At 49.9% G+C, this 21278-nt stretch overlaps 1 protein-coding gene across 5 annotated transcripts in view; it reads left to right on the top strand.

Annotated features, from left to right (window-relative positions):
* PFKFB3 (6-phosphofructo-2-kinase/fructose-2,6-biphosphatase 3) overlaps positions 1–20986 on the top strand; it is a 43304-nt gene extending 22318 nt beyond the window's left edge. For 2 of the 5 annotated variants that reach the window (XM_055711604.1, XM_055711601.1), the window contains exons 2-17: positions 4556–4681; positions 5007–5103; positions 5575–5641; positions 5796–5870; positions 6137–6193; positions 7969–8093; positions 8816–9023; positions 9863–10009; positions 10390–10494; positions 11444–11573; positions 11784–11846; positions 12017–12081; positions 13671–13841; positions 14948–14970; positions 16947–16997; positions 17990–20986. In XM_055711604.1, coding sequence (XP_055567579.1) covers positions 4556–4681; positions 5007–5103; positions 5575–5641; positions 5796–5870; positions 6137–6193; positions 7969–8093; positions 8816–9023; positions 9863–10009; positions 10390–10494; positions 11444–11573; positions 11784–11846; positions 12017–12081; positions 13671–13841; positions 14948–14970; positions 16947–16997; positions 17990–17996 — 1517 coding nt within the window. In that variant the 3' untranslated portion in view covers positions 17997–20986. The remainder of the gene's footprint in view (positions 1–4555; positions 4682–5006; positions 5104–5574; positions 5642–5795; positions 5871–6136; positions 6194–7968; positions 8094–8815; positions 9024–9862; positions 10010–10389; positions 10495–11443; positions 11574–11783; positions 11847–12016; positions 12082–13670; positions 13842–14947; positions 14971–16946; positions 16998–17989) is intronic. The other 3 variants (XM_055711603.1, XM_055711602.1, XM_055711605.1) reach the window with 3 other exon arrangements.
* Positions 20987–21278: the final 292 nt, after the last annotated feature.

Genomic DNA, 21278 nt, shown 5'->3' on the forward strand with positions numbered 1-21278 from the left:
CCCCCCCCCCCCCCCCCCCCCGCCGTGGCCTCCAGCCCTGGGATTGAAAGGGAAAGGGAGCAGGTTGCTAACTTGAGATTTATCAATGATATAATAATTTTTTTGGGGGGGGAGGGGCAGGATTAGGGCGATGGATTTAGAAAAAAGCCCCCAGCCGTACGCACTTTACCGCTTGACCCTGTGCTGTGTGTGAGATGAGATAGGAGGCAGGTGGAGGGGGTGAGGGGGCAGAAATTAATGCTGAAACTTCTGCAGTGATTTCTCTTTTTTCAGAAGCTCAGAAAGCATCTTGAGTGTTGCAAACCAACCTCTGCGTTTAAAAAAAAAAAAAAAAAGGCAGCAAACGCTTGGGTCATCCTGATGTTACTATAAAACAAATCATGAATCATATAATACAATAGCAAAGCTCGAGAGACAGCTCTTTTAACTCACCCGACAGCTGAACTGACAGCTGCCGGTTGTGCAACTGCGTGTCACTAAATAAACGTCGCAGGAATGGGCCGATCCGGGGCTGCGGGGGGGCCGGGATGCAGGCGGTGGCACTTCCCAGCCTGGCAAAGGATGGAAGTGGCCCGGGCGGTTGGCTGAATCAGGCTTTCCAGTGCTTTTTCTTCAGCAGGCGTTTGTAAAGGGGCTTCGGACATTGGTTTCCCTTGGCTGGAAAGCCCCCCTTTTAAAAAACGATAATAATAAAAAATAAATCCGATGGATTTGCCATGTCTTAGCCCCCTGGCTATGGGTCAGGCGTGTGGCGAGGGGTGGCCAAGCCCTGCAGTGGAGGGTGGCACATGCCGCCTGTGCAGTGGGAGCTGCCGAGGAAATGGCTTTCAGCAACAGGCTGCACATCTGGGCTGCCACGGGGCTTTGCTTTTAGCTGGGGAAAATGTCTCTTGGCTTAATGCTTTGCAGCTGGATTTGTTTGGTTTGGTTTTTCTCGAGGGCTGACACCTCTGAAAGAAATCCCTTGTGAGTGTGGAGCCTCCCTGGGGTTTTTGCCACTTATTCACCTGGTTTCTCAGAGAATTCCCTCTTGGCAGAGGAGAACACTAACATACTTTAATATATTAAGACATTGAGGGGCTTGTTAATGCCATGGTGTAGCCTTGTGATTATTTTTATTTTATCCCAAGGTGGGAATAAGCCACGCCGGGTACCATTAGTTACACTCTGTGGGAAGAGTGTTATTGGGCTTTTTTAGTTTGGTTGTGTTTTGTTTGTTGTTTTTTTTTTTAAACTCAAGGTGGCTATTTTAACTCAAAGTGCTATTAATTCCTTGGCAGCAGCAGTGCCACACAGCCAGGTGGGAGAGGAGGTATACCAGAAATGTGAAGCCAATGGGAGGGAGGGAGTGGGAGCATCCTCAGAAAGCTCCTGCCTTGGCCGCTGCCTGCGAGTGAAATAATTAGTCCGATTGTTCACTTCCTTGTCAGTGGAAGGCTCGAATGGATGCGGAGTGATGCCTTCATCTGGCCTTTTGATGGCGATCCATTAAATTGCTGTCAAGCTGCACGTCTCTCACGTAGGGGCTGGGAAAGTCAAGTCGTCGCAGGCAGCTGGATGGGCAGAGCCAGGCAAGGGGAGGGGGCTCAGCTGGGGGATGCTCGAGGAGGAAGGGGGCTGCCACTGCCTTCCTCTTCCCATCACTCCGGCTCGGCAGATGAGGGCATGTGAAAATACGTCTGTGATGTGCATGCAAAAAAGCCCCAGCTCACACGTCAGTAGGGGGATAGCAGTTCCACATGCGTGTGTGTGCGCACAGTATGCAGCGCAGAAACATGTTCTTGCTGCATCCCTGAAGGTGTTGAGGAATTGCAGAGGGAAGAAGGTGGAAAAGGGGAATTTAACGTAGAACATATGGCGTGGGCTTGTGGGAGGTGTGGGGGAACACTTCTTACAAGGAGACTAAAAATGCCTGAAGTGGGAAGGTGGCTATTTTAGCTAACCTTTTATAGAAGCACATTTCCTTCCCCTTTTTTGTCTTCCTTAACCCACTCTGGTGAAGCATGAGAGCGCATCAGCGCTGCCTTTGTAGCAGACAGAAGGCACAAGTGACGAGCTGCTTCTAAATACCCTGATTGAGCCTTTTGAAAGTCATCCCTGACCTTGACTTACCTGGATAGATGTCAATAACGAGTAATGAATATGCATTGAAATCCCTGATGGCTTTCCAGCAGGTGGTGAAGAGAAATGATGAATTAGGGCTTTGTGAAGCACTGGGAGCAAAACACTGGTTTCTGTTTCATCCCTGATGCAAGGTTTCCTGGAGGCTTTTGTGATTTAGCTGGGTTTGGGCTCAGGTTCCTGATAAAAAGTTGCACACCCCATGCCCTGGTGTCTTGGGAGGTGCTTCCCAGGTCTGTAAAAAGATGCTTTTTCATGGTCTAAGGGGAGCCTGGATCTTTGCTTTGGCAGCAAACCGAACTGGGGGGAGATTCCTCAAATACAGGTGTTTAACTCCAGCAGCACCCTTTGGAGGTGGCGTGTGTGTGCCAGTGCAGCGCCAGCACTGGGGCGGACTTGGCTGTCCGAAGCCAAAGGGATGTGCACAGTACCCAGCGTTGTCCCATCCTCTCAGAGTGCTCTTACTTTAATGGCCTCGAATCCTCTTGGCTCCACTCTTGAGATCCTTTGTCCCCTGGCAGGTAGGAAAGAAAGGAGGTATTATTCCTGCCCCCCTACCTTTTTTTATCTTTTATCTAATAAGTGGTTGGTATTTTGTGCAAAAAAAGATTTGCACCCATAGGTTAGTTGAGGATGTGAGACCGTTAGAGAGGAAAAAAATATTTCTCTGGGTATGTTGCACAGCTCCCCTGGTACCCCAGCGCAGAATCGGTGCTTGCAGCTGAAATCAATGGGAGCTGGCCCGGGCTTTTGAAAGGCGGAACAGGGGAGGCAGGTCGCACAAAAGGAGTGAGTGTGAGGGCAGCCCCAGCCTAAGGAATGTGGAATATTTAGAGAAGTTAAAAAAAAAAAAAAGGAAATCTCTTTTAGGTAGTTTATTCATCTCTGCTTTGGTGAGACTGCCAAGCAGATGATGGGTGGCTCTTCTGGGTACCGGTGGTGTAACTCTTCCTTGTGGCCTTAATTTTGGTTTCTTTAGCTGTGGATTTATTTTATTCTTTTTTCTTAGAAGGAGAGCGAAGTTCTATGTGCTTTGTGTGCTTTCTGGACACCTCTGTTTGTTTGCCCTTCCCAGATCGCCACTGAAAAAAATCTATCCCGACCTACCACCCTGTCTCCATCCCCAGGGAACCCCTGGCATCTCCGGATCGCTCTGCCTCTGTCCCCTGGTCCCACCTGCAGGCAGCTGGGACAGGCAAGGCAGAGCTCTCCACCCAGACCGTAATTAAGCTGAGTTTTTATGGCTCTGCCACCCGCCACTCACTCCCTGCATTCCTTTCCCATGAGGTCTCCGGGCTCACCCGGGCCGATTGAAGGCTGGGTGAGAAATCCCCCGGAGGGTCTCTGCCTGGCCTGCCTATGCTGGGAGGGCTTGTGGCGGAAGGCATGAAAGGCGACTGGCTAATCCAAATTCCATTAGGCATTGTTAAAATCTTCCTTTCCAGCATTTAAAGTGCTTGGCTTTCTGCCTTGGCCTGTGGTGTGCGCAGCACCATGTGAGAAGTGATTCTGCAGGGCAAACCCTGGAGGGGAGTGAGATGCTGCCACATTACATGATCCATGGAGCCGCGTGTGGTCCAGATGCATCCTGTGGCACTGGGCTGCAGAGGACTAAAAAAAAATCCCAAACTGCATTCCCAGTCCTGAAACCTCAGCAATTTCCTCCAAACTGAACCAGGAATTTACTTTCTAAAGGATTTATGGAGGGAGAAGTGATTCACCTGGGCAGCCCGACAGCTGATTTGTCTGCATTTTTGTCGTGCCATTTGGGTGAGCTGGAGAGGAGTTTCTCTTCGCTTGCCAGGTCATCACTAAGTGATGCCTCTGGATTTATTTCCAGCTGTTTGACATGGACCATCTTTACAACAACAGCGGCAGCAACAAAACTTCAGCTTAAAACAGAATTGGCCAAACCACAGGAATGGGAGGTTGTGTTTGCCTTGGGGTTCTTTTGGTTGGTTTGTGGTTTTTCATCGGTTTGGGTTTTTTTGAGGAAACTGAGGCACAGAGGTTCTGCAGGGAGGTTGGATCAGCTGCTGATTCCTTGCCCAGTTTGCAGCCATCAGGAATGTTCTCCTTGCTGTGGCTGTTTGGCTGGCACCAGGGTGAATTTGGGTCACCGTGGCTTAGCTGAGGCAGTTGACTCACTGTTGGGCAGCCATGGAGCCATCCACCATGTTCCCTGCTCCGACAGATGGTCATTCAGCAGATCCCGTGCAAAAATAAGCCAGTGGATTCACCTGCTCAAGGTTTTGGTTGTCCAGGCTTAGGAGAGGGATGCACAGGACATACTGCAGAGATGGTGCAGAGCAGAGGCTTTGGGTTTCCTCTAGCTGCTGAAGGACTTGGGGGAAGGCTGGGTTGAGAGCAAGAGCCTTGATACAAGATGAGCTGGAGGATTAATGGCTGCTCACGTTGTTCTTTGTCCTCATAGCCTGTGGGCCACAGCTTGCCAATTCCCCCACCGTGATAGTGATGGTTGGCCTCCCAGCCCGAGGGAAGACCTACATCTCCAAGAAGCTGACTCGCTACCTCAACTGGATTGGTGTCCCAACAAAAGGTGAGGCTTGCACTGGCTGCCTGGGAGAAGCATGAGGTCTGGTCCACGGGAGTCCCTGTAGGAGCTCAGTGCCTTGGGAGGTGGGAGGTAGTGGGGGATCTTTTCAGGATCCCATGGGCCAAATATCCATGTCTCCCATCTCTTCTGCTGCAGCCCAGGTTCTCCTTCACTTTGAAGACCAAGGGATGTCCCTGAGCCTCCTGCTCTAAGGATGTCACTTCTTGGCCCTTTGCTAGAAATCGTTATCTGCAGGAAACTGCACAGCTGAGTCGAGCTGTGCTGACACCCGCTCCTGGTTTTGACGTTCTTTACCTTTCCCACACAGTTTTCAACGTAGGGGAGTATCGCCGGGAGGCGGTGAAGCATTACAGCTCCTATGACTTCTTCCGCCCTGACAATGAGGAGGCCATGAAAGTCAGGAGGTGAGTGTGGGCGCCGTGTCTGTGCTTGCACTTGAGTCCCAAATGCCTGCCTCTGGGAGCATGTTTGGGGGTGATGAACAGAAAAGTTGGGCTTTAGCTTGAGTATTCCCTGCCTGCCCAAGGAGGGCCTGACTGGGGTGCCAAGGGCTGAAAGCTGAAGCTGACTGGGCTTCGTAGCTTCAAGGTCACTGACACATCCTCCATCAGTGGTACCCAAAATTCACCTTCAGCCTCAGTGATGTAGGGTATGAAGTTTGGCCTTTGCTTCTTCATCCACCATTGCCATGCTGCTCGGCATGCGTGGCTCTTGTGTTTTTGGCAGACAGAGGGTGTCTTTGCTAAATGTCCCTGTGAGGGAGGAAAAGTGATGAGGAGGAGCTGCAAAGCCTGCCGCCTTTTGTGGAGGGCTGTGCACTGGCTGCAAGCATCTCCAAGGACATCAGGACCAGGGATGTCTCACCTCTTTTGCAGGCAATGTGCCCTGGCTGCCCTGAGGGATGTCAAGCTGTACCTGACGGAGGAGGCTGGCCAGATCGCGGTAAGCTCAGAGATCTGCTCCACAGGGTTTGGCAGCAGTCCTGGTCCCAAAGGCGCTGTGCCCTGTGCGGTTCTTTCTGCAGTTCCTTCTCCGAGGAAGGCCTTGGTGGGCAACCAGGCGCTCTTGGTGCTAATTGAAATTTTTGCTTTTAAAGGTTTTTGATGCCACCAATACCACGCGAGAGAGGAGAGGGTTGATCCTAAACTTTGCCAAAGAAAATGGGTTCAAGGTTGGTACCAGTGGGCTGCTGCCTGTATTGTGCAGTCCTAAAGTGTTGGCCTCATGATGCGTAAGGGAGCTGCTGCTGGGTTTGATGGAAAAATGTGAAGCTCTTGCCTTGCTCCCAGTACCCAGCCTTGGGGAGGGAAAGGATGGGAATGGGGCAGAGGGGGAGCTCTCTGGTCAAGTGGGGAGGAGATTGGGCTGGGCAAGGGGCTGGTTGAATGTTACAGACCTTGTCAGTGGCTTTCAGCTGAGCTTTGCTTTGCTTTCCAGGTGTTCTTCATTGAATCTGTCTGCAATGATCCCACGGTAGTTGCCAGCAACGTTATGGTAAGCATGGAAGTGTCTTGCTTTTGTTTTCCCTTGTGTAGGATTTCCTACCTGTGCCTGGCTGGTTTCTTATCTGAACATCTTGCCAGAGTTGGCTGAGGATTAGGAGGTTTTTATCTTTGTATGATCTATTTGTCCTGGGATGAGAAAGGAGCTTTTGTCTCCCAGGGCCACCTGGAAGTAATGAAAATTAAAAGCTATTGTAGCCTTTCCCCAGTTCCTTTCCACACTCTCTGCATTTCTGTTGACATCTAACTTGATACCAAGGAGAGAAATGTATTCAGGATGTTTCGGTGACCCTGTCAAGTCTCACTTTTTGAAAGTGATGGGTGTGTTTAGGTGTTTAAATCCCCTCAGAGAGCAGTCAGGCTTGGCGTCTTCAGCCACATGCAGCTTCCCAAAAATCTATTGAGGTCTGCTTTGAGAAGAATGGCGGCCCAGCTTAGAGGTTTCTTGCCACTCGCTGAAGTCTTGGCTGGGAGAGCAGAATAAATCACTGCTTCCTGGCTCCTTTGGGAGCTGCTGGATCTTTGCTTTCCCACCAGCAGAACTCCTCCTTTGCCCATGAGGCTTGGCTAGGGCAGGTAGGTGATAATTGTCTACCTGGACATGATTAACCTGAATGAAAGTGTCCTTTCTCTGCTGGGCTCTGCTCCAGCCTTATCTCCAGTTGTACAATTCACAAGCCGTTTCGCGGTGTCTGGGAATGTTTCAGGATATACAAAGTCTGTGAGAAGGGTTTTGTTCTGCCCCTGGGATGGGCTCCACAAAAGGTGCTGGGATGGGAACTAGAGCATGGCTTCTGCTCCTGCTGGGAGCTGGTGTCCCAGGGCCGGTTGACCGTCTTTTTGGGAGGTTGCACACAGCCTTTTCCATGATGCTAAGAAAACATTCAGTTTGCTCCATCTTTTTTTTCTTTTTTTTTTTTTTTTCCTTCTTTGCAAGACCCTGAAGCTGGATTTTTTTGGAGGATTTAATCCCTTTCTTTGGAAACTAATGCTGGAAGGGGGAGAAAATCAACTGCTAGCTGAGCGTTGGTTTTTGCTCCATGGGGTGCTGCAGCTGAGTGGTGCTCTTAGTGCAGAAAATGTGCTGTGAGCCCAGTGCAACGCCATGCATGTTGCTCAGTTGTGTTAATGTGTTGACTTTGGGATTGTTTGTTAAGTTCCTAAGGTGTAATGCTGCTGCTCAAACCCAAATCTTCAGGAAAAATAGCATGTTAGAGTAGTTCAGGTAGAACTTGGCCCATGAGAGTTCTGGATATTTGCATTGCCCACTTCCAGCATCTTTCAGCCCAGTAGCTTGTAGCAGATACTGCACAAACGTGGGCTGGATATTGTCATCCTGCTGTCTCGGATGGTGGACAGCCAGGTTGACCTCTAACTCCCGGGAACTTTACTCAAGAGGCCTGGAATAAGCATCTTGTCTAAGCGCATGCACTTTCCATTCTCAGCTTGAATTGTCTAAACCTGATGCTTTCCTTTAGCCGTAAGAAAGCTCAGTTTTCCCACTGTTGGGTGCTGAGGTGTTACCCCAGCTCTTTGGAGAATGGGATCTCCCCTTGATGATATGAATCTATACCAGTCACGCAAGGCTTCTCACCTTTTGCTTAGTTTTGGGTCCAGTTTGCTTCTTTTCTGTCCTATGATATGTGATGCCTGGAAAGTGGGTCAGCTGGTAGTGGATCTTGGAGGACTTGCAAATTTGAAATAAGCACGGTCTGGCTTGGATTGCTTCCTAACCTTTCTTTGTGGTATGTTTTTACCCTGACACAGGAAGTAAAATTGTCCAGCCCTGATTACCGGGACTGTAATTCAACTGATGCCATGGAGGACTTCATGAAGAGGATCAACTGTTACCAAGCCAGCTACCAGCCACTTGACCCTGATGACTATGACCGGTAAGAGAATTGCTGACCTCTGAACTGGCTTGGATGCCTTTCTTCTCCCAGGAGAGGAGTGATGAAGTATGGAGCTGCACTTCATTTTGTCTTCAAACATGTAACAACACTAGAATAACGTTTGGCCAAGCCTCACTGTGAATTCAGGCTGCTTCCTTCAAAATGCTGTTCTTCCCCAGCCCTGTGCCAGGGATTCGGGCACCAAAAACTTTCCAGGCTCTTCTGGGCTTGGATATCCCCATTTCAACCTTGTTCTGCAGTCTAAACAAAGGGTTTGGGAAAGCACTTGGGTCTGTGGGTTTCTGAGGTGCTTTTGTCCTTGTCCCAGTGAAAGGAAGGGAGTGTTTGGACAGGCTCAAACCACAAGGTTGAGCAGGCCCTGTGGTTTCATCTAATGTGTGGCCTGGGAAGACCTTTGCTGCCCTGCATGGATTATCCTGGTCCTGCTGAGCTCTGTCCTGGGGAGGAACATGTTCGCTGCTAGTCCTGTTTAATCCTCTTTACTGCTGTGAGGAGGAACGGCGATTACACTGGTGTTAATTAGCTCTCCATGAATTGCCATTACCTGTTGGCTTCCTGTTGAAAATAGCCTGAAGGAGATCCTTTTAGCTGGGTGATTATGTTGACTGAGATACCTCACAAAGCCATTTTTCAAGGATGATGTTTGTTTCTTTCTGCTTTCCCCACTGGCTCCCGCCTCATCTTCACTGTGCTTTCCCTAGGGAGCTTTCTCTCATCAAAGTCATCGATGTTGGCCAGCAGTTCCTGGTCAACAGGGTTCAGGATCACATCCAGAGCAGGATTGTTTACTACCTGATGAACATCCATGTCCAGCCCCGCACCATTTACCTTTGTCGACATGGCGAAAGCGAGTCCAACCTCAAGGCTCGGCTCGGAGGTGACTCGGGCCTCTCCAACAGGGGCAAGAAGGTGAGGGAGGAGTATTCCTCTGTGGCTTCTAGGAGTGATGTGGCTGTAGTAGATACCATGCGTTTGGTTCATGTATTTGATGACCTCTGGGATGCTCAGAGGATCCATGCATAGAGCTGGTAAGTATGGGCTCTGGCATGGCCTCAAAACAAGTCTTTCCCAGCCATCAGCGTTGCATGTTGGCTTGCGTGTCGTTAGGGTTTAACAGAGGTTGGGCTGAAGAAATCTCTAGAAGGGTATGAGTGTCTTCATTGAGTTGGTTCAGACCCTGCCCACAGGCAGGGTGGGATGTAGGACTGCTGCCACCCTATGGAAGGGGACAGCCAGCTCAGAGGGTGCTTTTGGACTGCTCGTTATTGATTCTTCAAAGACCAGGTCAAACGCACTGCTTCAGAGAGGGTGAATAGCTATTTTGGCTTGCCAGACCGTTTTGAAGTCCAAATGGAGTCATCTGAGGTGTGACTGTTACCAAGGACCACAGGACACAACAATTTAGCTCTACGACAAATGAGCAGAGCTGTGGTTAAGGTTGGCTAGGGGTCTCCCGTAGCATTATAGGAGAGCCCAGGTTGTGGTGGTGTTTCTTGGATGTTGATGTTGTTCCTCTATGCCATTAGGTTGTTGCTTTCTTCTCTGCTTTCTTTCTGTTCTCATACCCCTCATAGCTTCTGGGGATCAATGCATGTGTGGCTGCTCTTCACCTCAGAGCAGAAGGCTGATGTGTCTGCCTATAGAAGGCAAAAGAGGTCCTGGAGAAGGCAACGTTTACTGGGAAGCAGGGAAGAAGGCCCGCTGGGAAGCTGTGGATCAGGAATCAACCCCTTTTTTATGTCCCACAGTTTGCACTGGCACTGAACAAGTTTGTTGAAGAGCAGAACCTGAAGGACCTCAAAGTCTGGACCAGCCAACTAAAGAGGACAATCCAAACGGCAGAAGCTCTCCAGCTGCCCTATGAGCAGTGGAAGGCACTCAATGAAATCGATGCTGTAAGTTTCTTTGATTGCAGTAGAAACAGCTGTATTATGCTGGTTGCTGCTTGGCAGAGAGGGTGATAGCATTGGCCTTTTCAATTTTGCCTAAATCTCACCTTTTCTGGGGAGATTTTCCTTCTGTGGGAAAGGGTGGCACTTCTGCTGCAGTAACCACAACTTGGCTTGGCTTCTGATCTTAGCTCTGTGTCATGCAGATGCTTCAAGATGTTGGCTTGAGTGAGCAGATTAAAATGATACTTGCTTGGAACTGCTCTGTAGCTGGCCACTTGGAGGGTTATAGACAACTGTCTTGGAGAAGGTTTTGCATGCTGGGTGTGCTGATGCTTTTTGACTTGAGCACGTCCAGTAACCTCATGGACGTCCTGTTCTGGCAGGGTGTGTGTGAAGAAATGACATATGAAGAAATCAGGGAGCAGTATCCAGAGGAATTTGCTTTACGTGATCAGGATAAATATTACTACCGCTATCCTTCTGGGGAGGTAGGTCTGCAAGGAGACCTTCAGAGGTGTGACTCTTCCTGTATGTTTCTTGTTTTCATTCTGTCCTCTACACTTGGAGCAGGGAAGCAGTAAGTGTTCCGAGAATCAGGAAAGGTCAGGGCTCATGTTTACCTTTTGTGCTGAGCTCTTGTGAAATCGTGGTATGTGAAGATCTCATGAAGAAATGTGTCGCTTAACAAACAGTCCCATTGACTTCAAAGCAAAAGGGAGGGAGGAGGGGCCCGGAGGTTTCTTAGTCCAACCTCCCCCCTTACATCCACTCCAAGTGCTGTGCTGCCCCAATTGCCCTTTCTTTCATTTGCAAAGAAGTAATTTCGATGCCTGTTCTCAGTATCATTCCCTGAGGGCTGGTGTTGATATCTCCATTCCTAGCAATTTGCCTTCAGGGTGTAACACTAGGGATGATGCTTCAGGTTGTGAATTGGGCTTTTTATCCCCAAATTAAGTTACACCCATAGACATTTGGGAAAAATCTTGGGAGGCTCCTCCTGAGGTGTCTTAAGGGGGGCGGGGATGTCTGACACTTGAGCCTGGGTGTCTGGGGATCCTTCTGGCTGCCTGTCACAGCTCTTTATGAAGTCCTTCAAAACACTGGAGTTTTTCAGGTTGCTCCAGAAAGTCAAATTTCAAGATGATAGAGACACTATGCCTAAAGCCCCTGTGCAGTTGCTGTTTACTTTAATAAACTCTCCAGGGCTGTAACTGAGATGTGAATGGCTTCTTTCTCTTCGGGCCAGAAGAAGAAGCAGCTATTGATCTAGAATAGCCTGAAGATGAGGATTTGTTGAAACTTTGCTTGTTTGTTAGCAGTAATTATATTGGTTTAGTCAGAGGCATGAAATCAACAAACGTACCAATACAAAGACCATTGCTTCTTATGAGGTGCTTGTTTTCTTGATGCTATGCCATGTCTTCCCTTCTGTCTCAGTCCTACCAAGACCTGGTGCAGCGCTTGGAGCCGGTCATCATGGAGCTGGAGAGACAAGAGAATGTCCTTGTGATCTGTCACCAGGCCGTCATGCGCTGTCTCCTGGCATACTTCCTGGACAAAAGTGCGGGTGAGCTCCCTGTCCCTGGGGAGAGGATTGATCCTGCTAGAGGAGGGATGATAGAAGGAACTCTGAGGAGATGAGAGATGTCTTCAGGTCCATGCAGGGCCTGGAGCATGCATCTCTCTGGTGTGGGGTGGCCTTAGCTGTTGATGAAGATGCCTCAGCCCACTTTTGGAGAGGGGGTGGGGTAACCCTCCTGCTTTGCTTCCTCTGCAGATGAAATGCCTTACCTGAAGTGTCCCCTTCACACAGTGTTGAAGCTGACCCCGGTGGCCTATGGTAAGTGGTGCCTTTCTACTAAACATGCCAAGGGGTTTGGTTTGTACCTCCTTCTGAATCCAAGCTGCCTCTGGGAGAAGAGCAGGGGTCTGGAATGGGGCACTTCATAGCATCCTGTGCCCATGGGGTTTGCTGATGGCACCTCTGTCTCCTTGTGCTCCCTTCTGCAGGCTGCCGGGTGGAGTCCATCTCGCTGAACATTGAAGCTGTCAACACCCACAGGGAACGGCCAGAGGTGAGTGTTGCTTTTCCTCGGAGCCGTCCCTTGGTGTCCCCCTCCTTTCCCCCATGGTCAGCTGGCAGTGAGGATGGCTGGGGTGGGCATGGGGAGGTTGCTCAGCTGGATGTTTTGAAAGTGCTGCTGGAGGGCTGGAGCATCAGATGGGTTCTTGTGCTGCAAAGATGTGGCCAGTTGAGGGAAAAGGACTGTTGCACATGCCTGCTTCCCAGTGTGTTTGCCCTGATTAAAGCCGGCCCAGGGAAAGCTCTTCCCTGGTCTTTGACTTTTACCTGTGCAGTCATCCACTCACCTGAGTGGGGTGTGGAGCTACAGATGGAGAAGGTGGCTTCTCCTGTGTCTCCCAGATGGCAGGCAGAGCCCAGGCTCGATGCCTTGCCCACCATCTCCTGCCTTTGTGGTGTTTGGTTTTTTGGTGTTTTTTTCCCTGGCATGCCCACTGCTCTGTGGGGTTACCAGAGTGCCGTTCTGTAGGGCTGGGGTTGGTGGCACTGGGCTGGGGATGCTGTGGGGAAGAGACCCCTTGTGTGGAGAAGAACTGCTGCAAGGTCAGGTCCATCTGCCACATGTTCCACTGGGCTCTCGGAGGCCAGAGCGGGGGATGCCAGCTCTGTCAGGGCTGGGTGGCCACCCAAGGGGGACCCAGGGACCCTGGCAGGGCCCATGTCCCAGCTGCTGGGACATTTCCAACTTGTGCTTAGCGGTGATGGAGCCCACTGGTTGTTGGATGATCGGAGCCGTCCCCTTTTGGCCCACGTCTCCTTTCCTTTGCTTCCCAACCTTGGCAGGCAGCAGTGTCTGAGCCACCTCTCCCTTCCTGTGGCCGTAGCGGGGGAAGCTGGTCCTTCCCCTCGCCGTGGGGGGCCACTGGTGCCCTCCTTCACCACCCACCACCCTTGCAGCCCATGGCCCTCCTGCCGTCCCCAGCAGGTAGGATGGAGCCAGACACGCGTGAAGTGCTTGGGTCCCTCTGCTCGGCTGTGCAGGTGCTGCCCCTCCATCCCATCTCGCTTGAGTTGGAGCTTGGCGCGGTGCTGACCCTTGCTGGCTGCTCTGTCCCCACTTCCCAAATCTTCCATATCCGCCTGGGCTCGCTCGTCTTCCCTCTTCTTGCTCTCACACCTCTCCCTGGGTCGGAGGGACAGGCTTCGAGGAAACCGATGGGTGCCTCCCTCTGTCGTATGGCTTTTGATTACCACTAGGCTTTTCAGCAATCTATATTTACTTTTTTGTGAGCCGAGGCTCAGGTGAGGAGAAAGTCTGTCTCGTTTCCAAGTGCAGAACCTTTTATTTTTTGTTTTTGTTTTGTTTTCCCTCTCCTTTGGGAAATCATGCTGCGTTCTTGAACATTTTGCATCAGGGTTTGTGGTTGTTTTTTTTTTCTGGTGTCCAGAGCCTTTCATTGCATCCTTCGCACATAGACAGTGATTGTGGGGAAAAGCAGAGGCTGCTTTAAGGAAAACAAAAAAAAAAAAAAGAAAACAACCTGCTGCTTTTTTTTCTTTATAACTGTCGCCTTCTTCCCTTTTTTTTTATATTTTATTTTATTTTTTGTTTACTTTTTTCTTTGTCTTACTTTAATTTAGGAAGCAAAGAAGGGACCTAACCCGCTCATGAGACGTAATAGCGTTACCCCTCTAGCAAGCCCAGAGCCCACCAAAAAACCTCGCATCAACAGCTTTGAGGAGCATGTGGCTGTTCCTTCCGCCCTGCCGGGCTGTGTTCCTCAGGAAGTGCCCACGCAGCTGCCGGGACAAGTTAGTTGAACTCTTTTTTTGTTGTTGTTGTTCTTGTTGTTTTATTGTTTGTTGTCCTCCTGTAGTTCCTGAAGCTGGGGAATGGCTTGCACTTGTTGCAAGCTGTGCTGCTGTCCCTGAGATGCATCTTTCTCCCACGGCTGCTGTCCCTCCCTGCCTTGGGTTGGTTTTGGGAGCACCCGCTGAAGGGTCACTGTTGATCCTCTCTTGGGTTTCGAGAGTGCTGTAAAGCCCTCCAAAGCTCTAGGCTGCATTAATTTAGTGCCTTCGCCATCTGACATCATGGTGTCAGCCTCCTGAGGAGCTGCATCTCTAGAGTGGGCAGGACTGAAGGGCTCATGCCTTCCCCCTGGATGTGCTTGGCTCTGGTGTAGGTCTGAGCATTGCAGTAAAGCAAATGTTCTTGTGCTTCCCTCAAGAAGGAGCTGCCAAGGCTCATCTTTGGCTGGAGGGGTCTCCTTCTTGGAGCAATAGGTAAAATGGACCAAAAATGAGTAGAAGCCTCTTGGCATGGTGAACCCAGTTGCCTTCTGCAGCCCTGGGTGAAGCCTTGTGGATAGCTGCCATGATGCTTATGTGTCCTCTCCTCTTTCACCCCCCAGTGAAGGGATGTAAAAAGAGAGACCTTGCTTGCTGCACACTTCTCCAGGAGCAAAACCTCTCCCTGTGCTCATTAAGGAGCTGGGGTGGTACTGGAGAACAGCATATATATCTAGGAGCCCCTTCGCCATGCTGCCCTTCCCACTAGCTGCCTGTTGCATCTTGGCTGTCTTGCCCAGCTCTTCTTGGCATTGTCTGTGTTGTCTGGTGTCCTCTTGGCCAGATCCCGGGCAGGTTAGGAAGGGTGCTGTGCTCCTCCAGCCACTCTGCTTGGTGACCGCTTTGCATGAGTCTTCCCACCCCAGCAAGCACCGAGCGGGGCACCCTGGTCAGTCATTCAGCTTTTGGGGTTCCGCTTGGGCTGGTTGAGTCTTGCAACAAACCCTTTGCCGGCGCTGGGTTTGGAAGCTCTGGCTGTTAGGTGCCCCTCGCTGCCGTCGGTGTCCTCTGCCTGGACTCGTGCGGTGTTACTGACAGCTCTCTCCGTTCTCTCTGTCTCTCTGCAGCCTTTACTAGGGAAGGCATGCCTGTAAGTACCTTCTTGCGTCTTATTTTCACCCCCTTTCCATGTCTTTTGCCATCCCACTGGTTGTTTTGTTGTCGCTGTGATACCCAGCGGGGGCATGGACTTCTTGGAGTTAATATTTCTCGGGGCTGGGTGGGTGGGTGCAATTTGCCTACGGCTTAGAAAAGGTAAAGAGGAGACAATGGATGCTGCTTTGTCCAACCCCTCAGTAGCCTAGCTTGGGTAAATGTCCCGATGGCATCGAGAAATGAAACAAATGATCACTTGCCTTCTTTTGATGATGTCTCAGTTCCCTGCCTTCTCCTTGGATAGTCACGGGATGGGAGATGCTCTTGGGTTTTCCTAGAGTTTTCTCCTCTGCAATAGCACATCGTACTGTAGGTGATAGACCCAGGTGGTCTGTCCTTCCTGAGGGCTCAGAGTTGTCTATGAGTGATGGCACCAGAGAGACATCTGAGAAGGTTCTAATCTCAGCCCTCAGCAGGGTTTTGTTGCCTGCATGGGAGCAGGATTGTGTTTTCTGGAGCTGGACTGATCCTGGGCCCTGGCATCTGCAGTTCTGCAAACCTGGATTTTGGGAACAGTTGGCCAGATGTCTTGGGCAGAGTAGATGCAAGGGTGTTGTCATCCTCTACCTCTGTTAAGAAAGCAAGATGCCTTGAACATTTAGTGCACTAATTATGAATAATCAAGGTTTTGACATTTTGGCTTAGTGCCATTAGATTCATGTGTAGTAGGGACAGGACAGCTTCTGGATTAATTTGAAGCCTTTGGACTTGAATCATGCTGTGTCATTGATTTGAGAGCAGCAGTCATTGAGCTGTGCTCAAATGTCTTCTTGGAGACCAGGGAGATCTTGGGGCTGAGCTGTGGCTGGGGGTAGTGCCCAGGGGTCTTTTTGCCCTCTAGACCAGCCTGTGAGCATCCTGGTCCAGGTTCGTTTCGTGGGCTGAAGATGGAAGGATTGGCTAGAACATGGCCAGGCCAGAACTCAGCCCTGCTAGCACGTTACAGCTGGTGAACCTCCTGTTTCTTCCCCTTTTTGGAGTAAACCTGTTGAAAAAAAAGGGAAGTTAGGAAGGACACGCTTGGCTTTGCTTGTGGATGGGCTGGGGAAGGTCATCACACCTCTGGTCCTGTGCAAGTGCAGAGGCTGGGTGGCTCAGCATGGCCTGCATGCCTGTGCTCCCTCCCTGGTTGCTCACAGGCACAAAAGCCGCTGATGGAAGTGCCTGGTCATCTTGGGTTGCTTTGGAAGTGTTTTTGTTTCTCTGTCCATCCCTTTATCCACCTTTCTCTTAACTGTGTTGTAATAAAAAGCACTGCGTGCTCCAGTGCTGGCTGGGGCAGTGGAAACATGCTTCAGTGTTGAGTTTGGGAGATGGCTGCATTGCATTTTGCTAGACCAGGAGCTCTGCTGGAGCAGGCAGTGATGGTTACCCATCCCAGGTGTAGGCTGGCAGCAGCAAGTTTAAATCCCCAGCTACTGGGAGCCTGCTTCCACCTACTAGTGTGGAGTTTAAAAGCTATTTTTGAGGGATCCATGAAGACACCCCCAGCCAAAGGCTTGGTGGCATTCACACTGTTGTTACCTCTTGGAGGCTGTTGTCTTGTACTTACATGCATTTGGTCCCTCACTGTGTCCCACCACAACCTGTATGGGTTCAGGGGACGTGGAAGGTGCCTCCTCCCCAATTTGCACCATGGGACTTGGTTGGAGTGGGCACTTCATTGCATCAGCTCTCACTGTTGGGATCTTGACCCCCATCCAGGAGGACTAGGGGACACCTGGAGAGGCTGGGGACATGGCTGTGTAACTCAAGAGTTCTCTTGGCTGTGGGGTCGAGCTGGTTTGGGGTCGTGGGACTACCTGGTGTGATGATTTCTTTTCCTTTTGCTTGGTTTGTGATCCAAACTGCACTTTTTAACAACAACCTGATCCCCTCCCTTCTTCTCCCCTTCACTTTTCATGCTTAAAGACGACCTGTTTGTCACTTTCTCAAAGTTTTCTCTTTACTAATATTTCCAAGGTAAATGGCTGTGGTGCATGTGGCTTTTCCTAACCCTCCTCCTGTCTCCCTAGATAACAGAGGACAGCTCAGCCCACCCTGCCTCGTAGCCTGGCTGGGATTCCTGGTGCTTGTGAGAGGCAGTTTAGGTAGTAAAAGCAAAAAAGAAAGAACAACAAACCTTGAGAAACCTTCCTGGCTGTTTCCTAGTCCTTTTTTCCCCAGCCTGTTTTGTCTAGTTTTGCGAAGTGGGAAATGTCCTTGTGGTGATCATCTCCCATTGGGTTTCTCCTCCAGCAGATGCTCTCCTCCAGCCATCACTCTTGGGGCTGGTCCTGCTTGTGTTTAGCCGATTGTCTCTGGTTTTGTGGTCCTTGCCTCATGCTGGTGGGTGTCAGTTGTTGCTACCCTGCACCAGGGCTGTGTCCGAAGCAGCTCTAGGGCCTGTGAAACCTCACAGCGCATCACTGGGGGAGCGGGTGCTCCTGTCGTGCCACTGGTGGTGTCTGGTCCCCGTGCTAGCTCCTTGGCATGGCCAGCAGGAGCTTCCTCTTGGCAGTGCCAAGGGTGGACAGACAGTGACCGCGTCCTTGGCAGGCAGGGGAGACACTGCCCACCCTCAAGGAAAGCAAGAGAAAGATGTTTAATTGGGCTCCTTGGATGAACACCATGGTCCCTTGTCACCTTGCCTTGCATGGACCAAATTGCAGCTTCAGAAGTACAGAATGGGTTGGGTGGGAGGGTTACTTTGGTTTTTAGGGATATCTCTGTCAAATTCTCACGCTGTAGTTAAAGCCAGGGGATGTGTGTGGGTAGAGTCAGCACATCCCTCCCCCCTCTCTCCTTGGGTGGGCAGTGTCCTCTCCGCTGTGGTGGATGCTTTCATAGTGACTCGTGCTGTGGCTTTTTGTTACTCTCCTGTCCTCTTGTTGATGTGCCCATGGACGATACTGCCAGAATGGGGTCCAACCCAAGCGTGATCCCCAATCCCCATCCTTCCCTTCTTGTTGCAGAACATGAACAACTCGCAGAAGCCGTCGTGACTCCGATGGCGCTGTTGTGAGGCCACCAGCGACACCAGTGGCGACGCCAGCTTCCCATCCCATCGCCATTTCTGAAGCTTGCTTATAAACCAGTTGGCAAGGTTGGCCCTCAGCTGTTTCTACCCACACCCGTTCATCTGCAAACTGCTCTGCTGAAGGGGGAGAGATGCGGGAGAGCAGAGGAGAGGAGCCGAGCTCCCTGGGGTCACCGCCACATCTTTAAGCTGCGGCATTTGCTCTCCTCTCCAGTGTCCTATTAGATCATAGCAAGCTGTAAAGTGCTTCTAGTGCACAGGAGTTTAATTTTCCTCTCTGTAAGCCGTTTTGATCTTCTTTTCTATAGATGATTGGTACCCATCCATATCCGGGTGGGTTGTGTATATATGTGGATGGTGCAGGGTTAGCAGAGAAATAGGGGGAAGGGGAGGGGGGACTGAAGGGGTTTTGCATTTTTTTTTTATTTTTATTGTTATTAATTACTTTTCAACAAAGCCCCTAATGTGCTGTGCTGCAGTCCTTTACCCACACTACAGCCTGTTGCACACGCAAGCCTGACTCACCCAGGTTCGAGAGCACCAGGAAGGCAGTTGTGTCAAGTCTTCCACAGCAAGAACTGCTGGGTTTAACCAAAAAAGGACCCCAAAACATTCTTTTCCTTCTTTCCTTTTTTATTTTTTTTTAATCGATACACCTTAAAGGGGGTTGCAGAGAATCTAGATCTGCTTCTAGAACTGCTCATGAGCTGCCTGTAGTACAGGGGTAGCCACGCTGGGGGTGGCTCGGGCGATGCTTTCATCTCAACGTGAAGGGATAGTCTGAGTTCAGGTGTGTGTTGATTTTTGGGGAGACTGAGGACCAGTTGAGGTATATGCCGGTACTTCATCTCCCCTTTCCTCTTCCCTGGAGGAAAGCAGAGATTTTGCAAGGGGGGGTTGAATCCCTGCAGCGTTGCAGGTGGGCAGGCTGAGCTAGATGCGTTTTGCAGACACACAGGTCTTGTGGAGGTGGCCAGAGGTCTGGCTGGGATGCAGGAGTCCCTGTATGGCTGCAAAAAGGCACAAGAAGGGACAGTTTTGTCTGTGTTCTTTCTCTTTTTATTTTTTTTAATTTAATATATATACATGCTCACACACATGTGTGTGTCTGTGTGTATACCTAGAAACCGCTTGGTTTTTGCACTTTATTTGTGGCAGAAGCATAACTGTTATTTTTTCAAGTTGTGCCCCTTAACAGGGGAAGCCTGAATACAGGCAGCTTTTTTTTTTTTAAATTTTTTATTTTGCATGCTGGAAAGCTGGGACTAAAAAAACACATAGTAGTTATGGTGTTCAAGGTCTGTGTGTATGGGGGGGAAAATAGGGCAAGGTCCTGACGTAGACTCCATCAGCCAACTCCCAGTGGTTTGATACGAGAGATTCTTTCTTGGCAGCCTGTCCCAGGCTGCGAGACAGAGCTAAAAATGGCAATTAACCACTATTGCTTTGTACATAAGTCTGGATTTTGAAAATTTTTTTGGCGTTTTTTTGTCTGTTTTTAGGGTTCTGGTTTGGGTGTTGGTGTTTGGGGTTTTTTTCCTCCCACTTGTATGTGCTTCTTCTCCATCCTCACCTTGTGCTTTTTGGCTGCATCACTAAGCTGGAGGCAGAAGGTGCAGGCAGCCAAGCCCTCTTGCAGCACTGGACTGGGTGTTTGGAGATGGGCAGCTCCCTGGCTTCATCTTCCCATGGGTTTCCCCAGCCCACTGGGTAGGAAACAACATCCCTGCGGATGGGAGTAGACAGCTTTGGGGAGAAGTCATGATTTTTAAAATTTCTGTGTATGTTTGTGCATGTATGTTTTTTGGGGGGGTTGCTCTGTTTTTTTCCTTTGGGGAAAAGGTGAACCACAGTGCCTAGCGCTTCAGCCTCATGCAGACAAAGCATGTGCTCGGAGCGGCACCGACAACGGGGGGGGGGGGGGGGGGGGGGGGGTCCATGCCCAACTGGGGCAGGCGGCCTTGGCAGTGCCCTGCCTGTGTGAGCTTGTGCATATGTGTATTATAGTCCTGTACAGATGAAACAAAGAAATTTCCCTCCCACACCCCTTTTTTTTTAATAACTGCGTTAAAAGCAGGCTTCTCCCTATGTACGCAGTCAACATCTGCTTTTTTGGTTTATCTGACCTGGAGAAAAACGGATGTTTTGGGAAGGCAAGTCACTTGTCTTTTCAGCCTCCTTCCTGGGGAGTTTTATCTTTCTCCTCCTGCTAGGGTAAGATAAGCCGGCAAATGCAAACATGACATCTGGCTGCCCCTTAATCAATCCTGTACACATGTAATTCTGCAGATGTTTTGGGGTGTATTTGTGTGTGTGTGTGTATGTATATATATATATAAAAAATATATATATATAAAAAAAAATCAAACAGCAAAAAACCTTCATGACCCTAAATGTTCTTCCTTTGGGAATAATAGAAGTCTTGAAGATCTACAAAAAGATGATATTGGAACTTGGCATTTTTTCCAGCAAGGGGAAAATTGGTCTTTGAGCAGCAAAGAGGTCCTCTCGTGCTGGAGGGGTTGGCAGTAAATGGGATGGTGTCAACCCTGTGCAATCATGCTGCCCCTCTGTTTTGGTTAACAGAGCCAAGGACTGGGCAGTGATGCTCCAGCCAAGGCAGGTGGGGAGGGGGGACTTGCCAAACTACACTGATGGGTTCTTCCCCCTGCTTGTTTTGTTTTCCTTTGTGATACTTGAATTTTTTTTTGTTTGATAGCAAAGCGCTCTTTATTTATTTAATGTATACTGCAAAGCTTGGAGAAGGGTAGTTACTTGGGATTTTTTAATTGTGGTATGTTAACTGTTCTGTATATAAGTCTGGAATAATTGCCTGATACAAAGCTGTGCCAGCTTGAAAACAGGGTATGCCTTTCAGAAATTTGTATATTTTGCAGTTGCTGGACCAATAAAAAAATCTTGTTAAAATACAGATGTAGCCTGGTTGTTCCTTGTGTTGGGAATTACTCAGGCCCATCTCATGTGCAGCTTGGTGGCCACATAGTCCTGCCTTACACATGTTCCTGTACCTCAAATCCCTCCTGGCCCCATAGCGGATTTGCTGAGTATCATCTCCAAGGGAAACCATTTGGATCCTGTGGCTTGAACCCTTTTTTTCTGACCACACTACAGCAATGTTTAAGTTTCTGTTAGGGTGAGTGAAGAGCTCCTCTGTGGAACTGAGGGCATTGCTCCTGCAACCAGGTGTCAACACCTTAAGGGCA

This window comes from Falco cherrug, chromosome 5 (assembly GCF_023634085.1).
Source record: "Falco cherrug isolate bFalChe1 chromosome 5, bFalChe1.pri, whole genome shotgun sequence".
Classification (NCBI taxonomy): Eukaryota; Metazoa; Chordata; class Aves; order Falconiformes; family Falconidae; genus Falco; species Falco cherrug.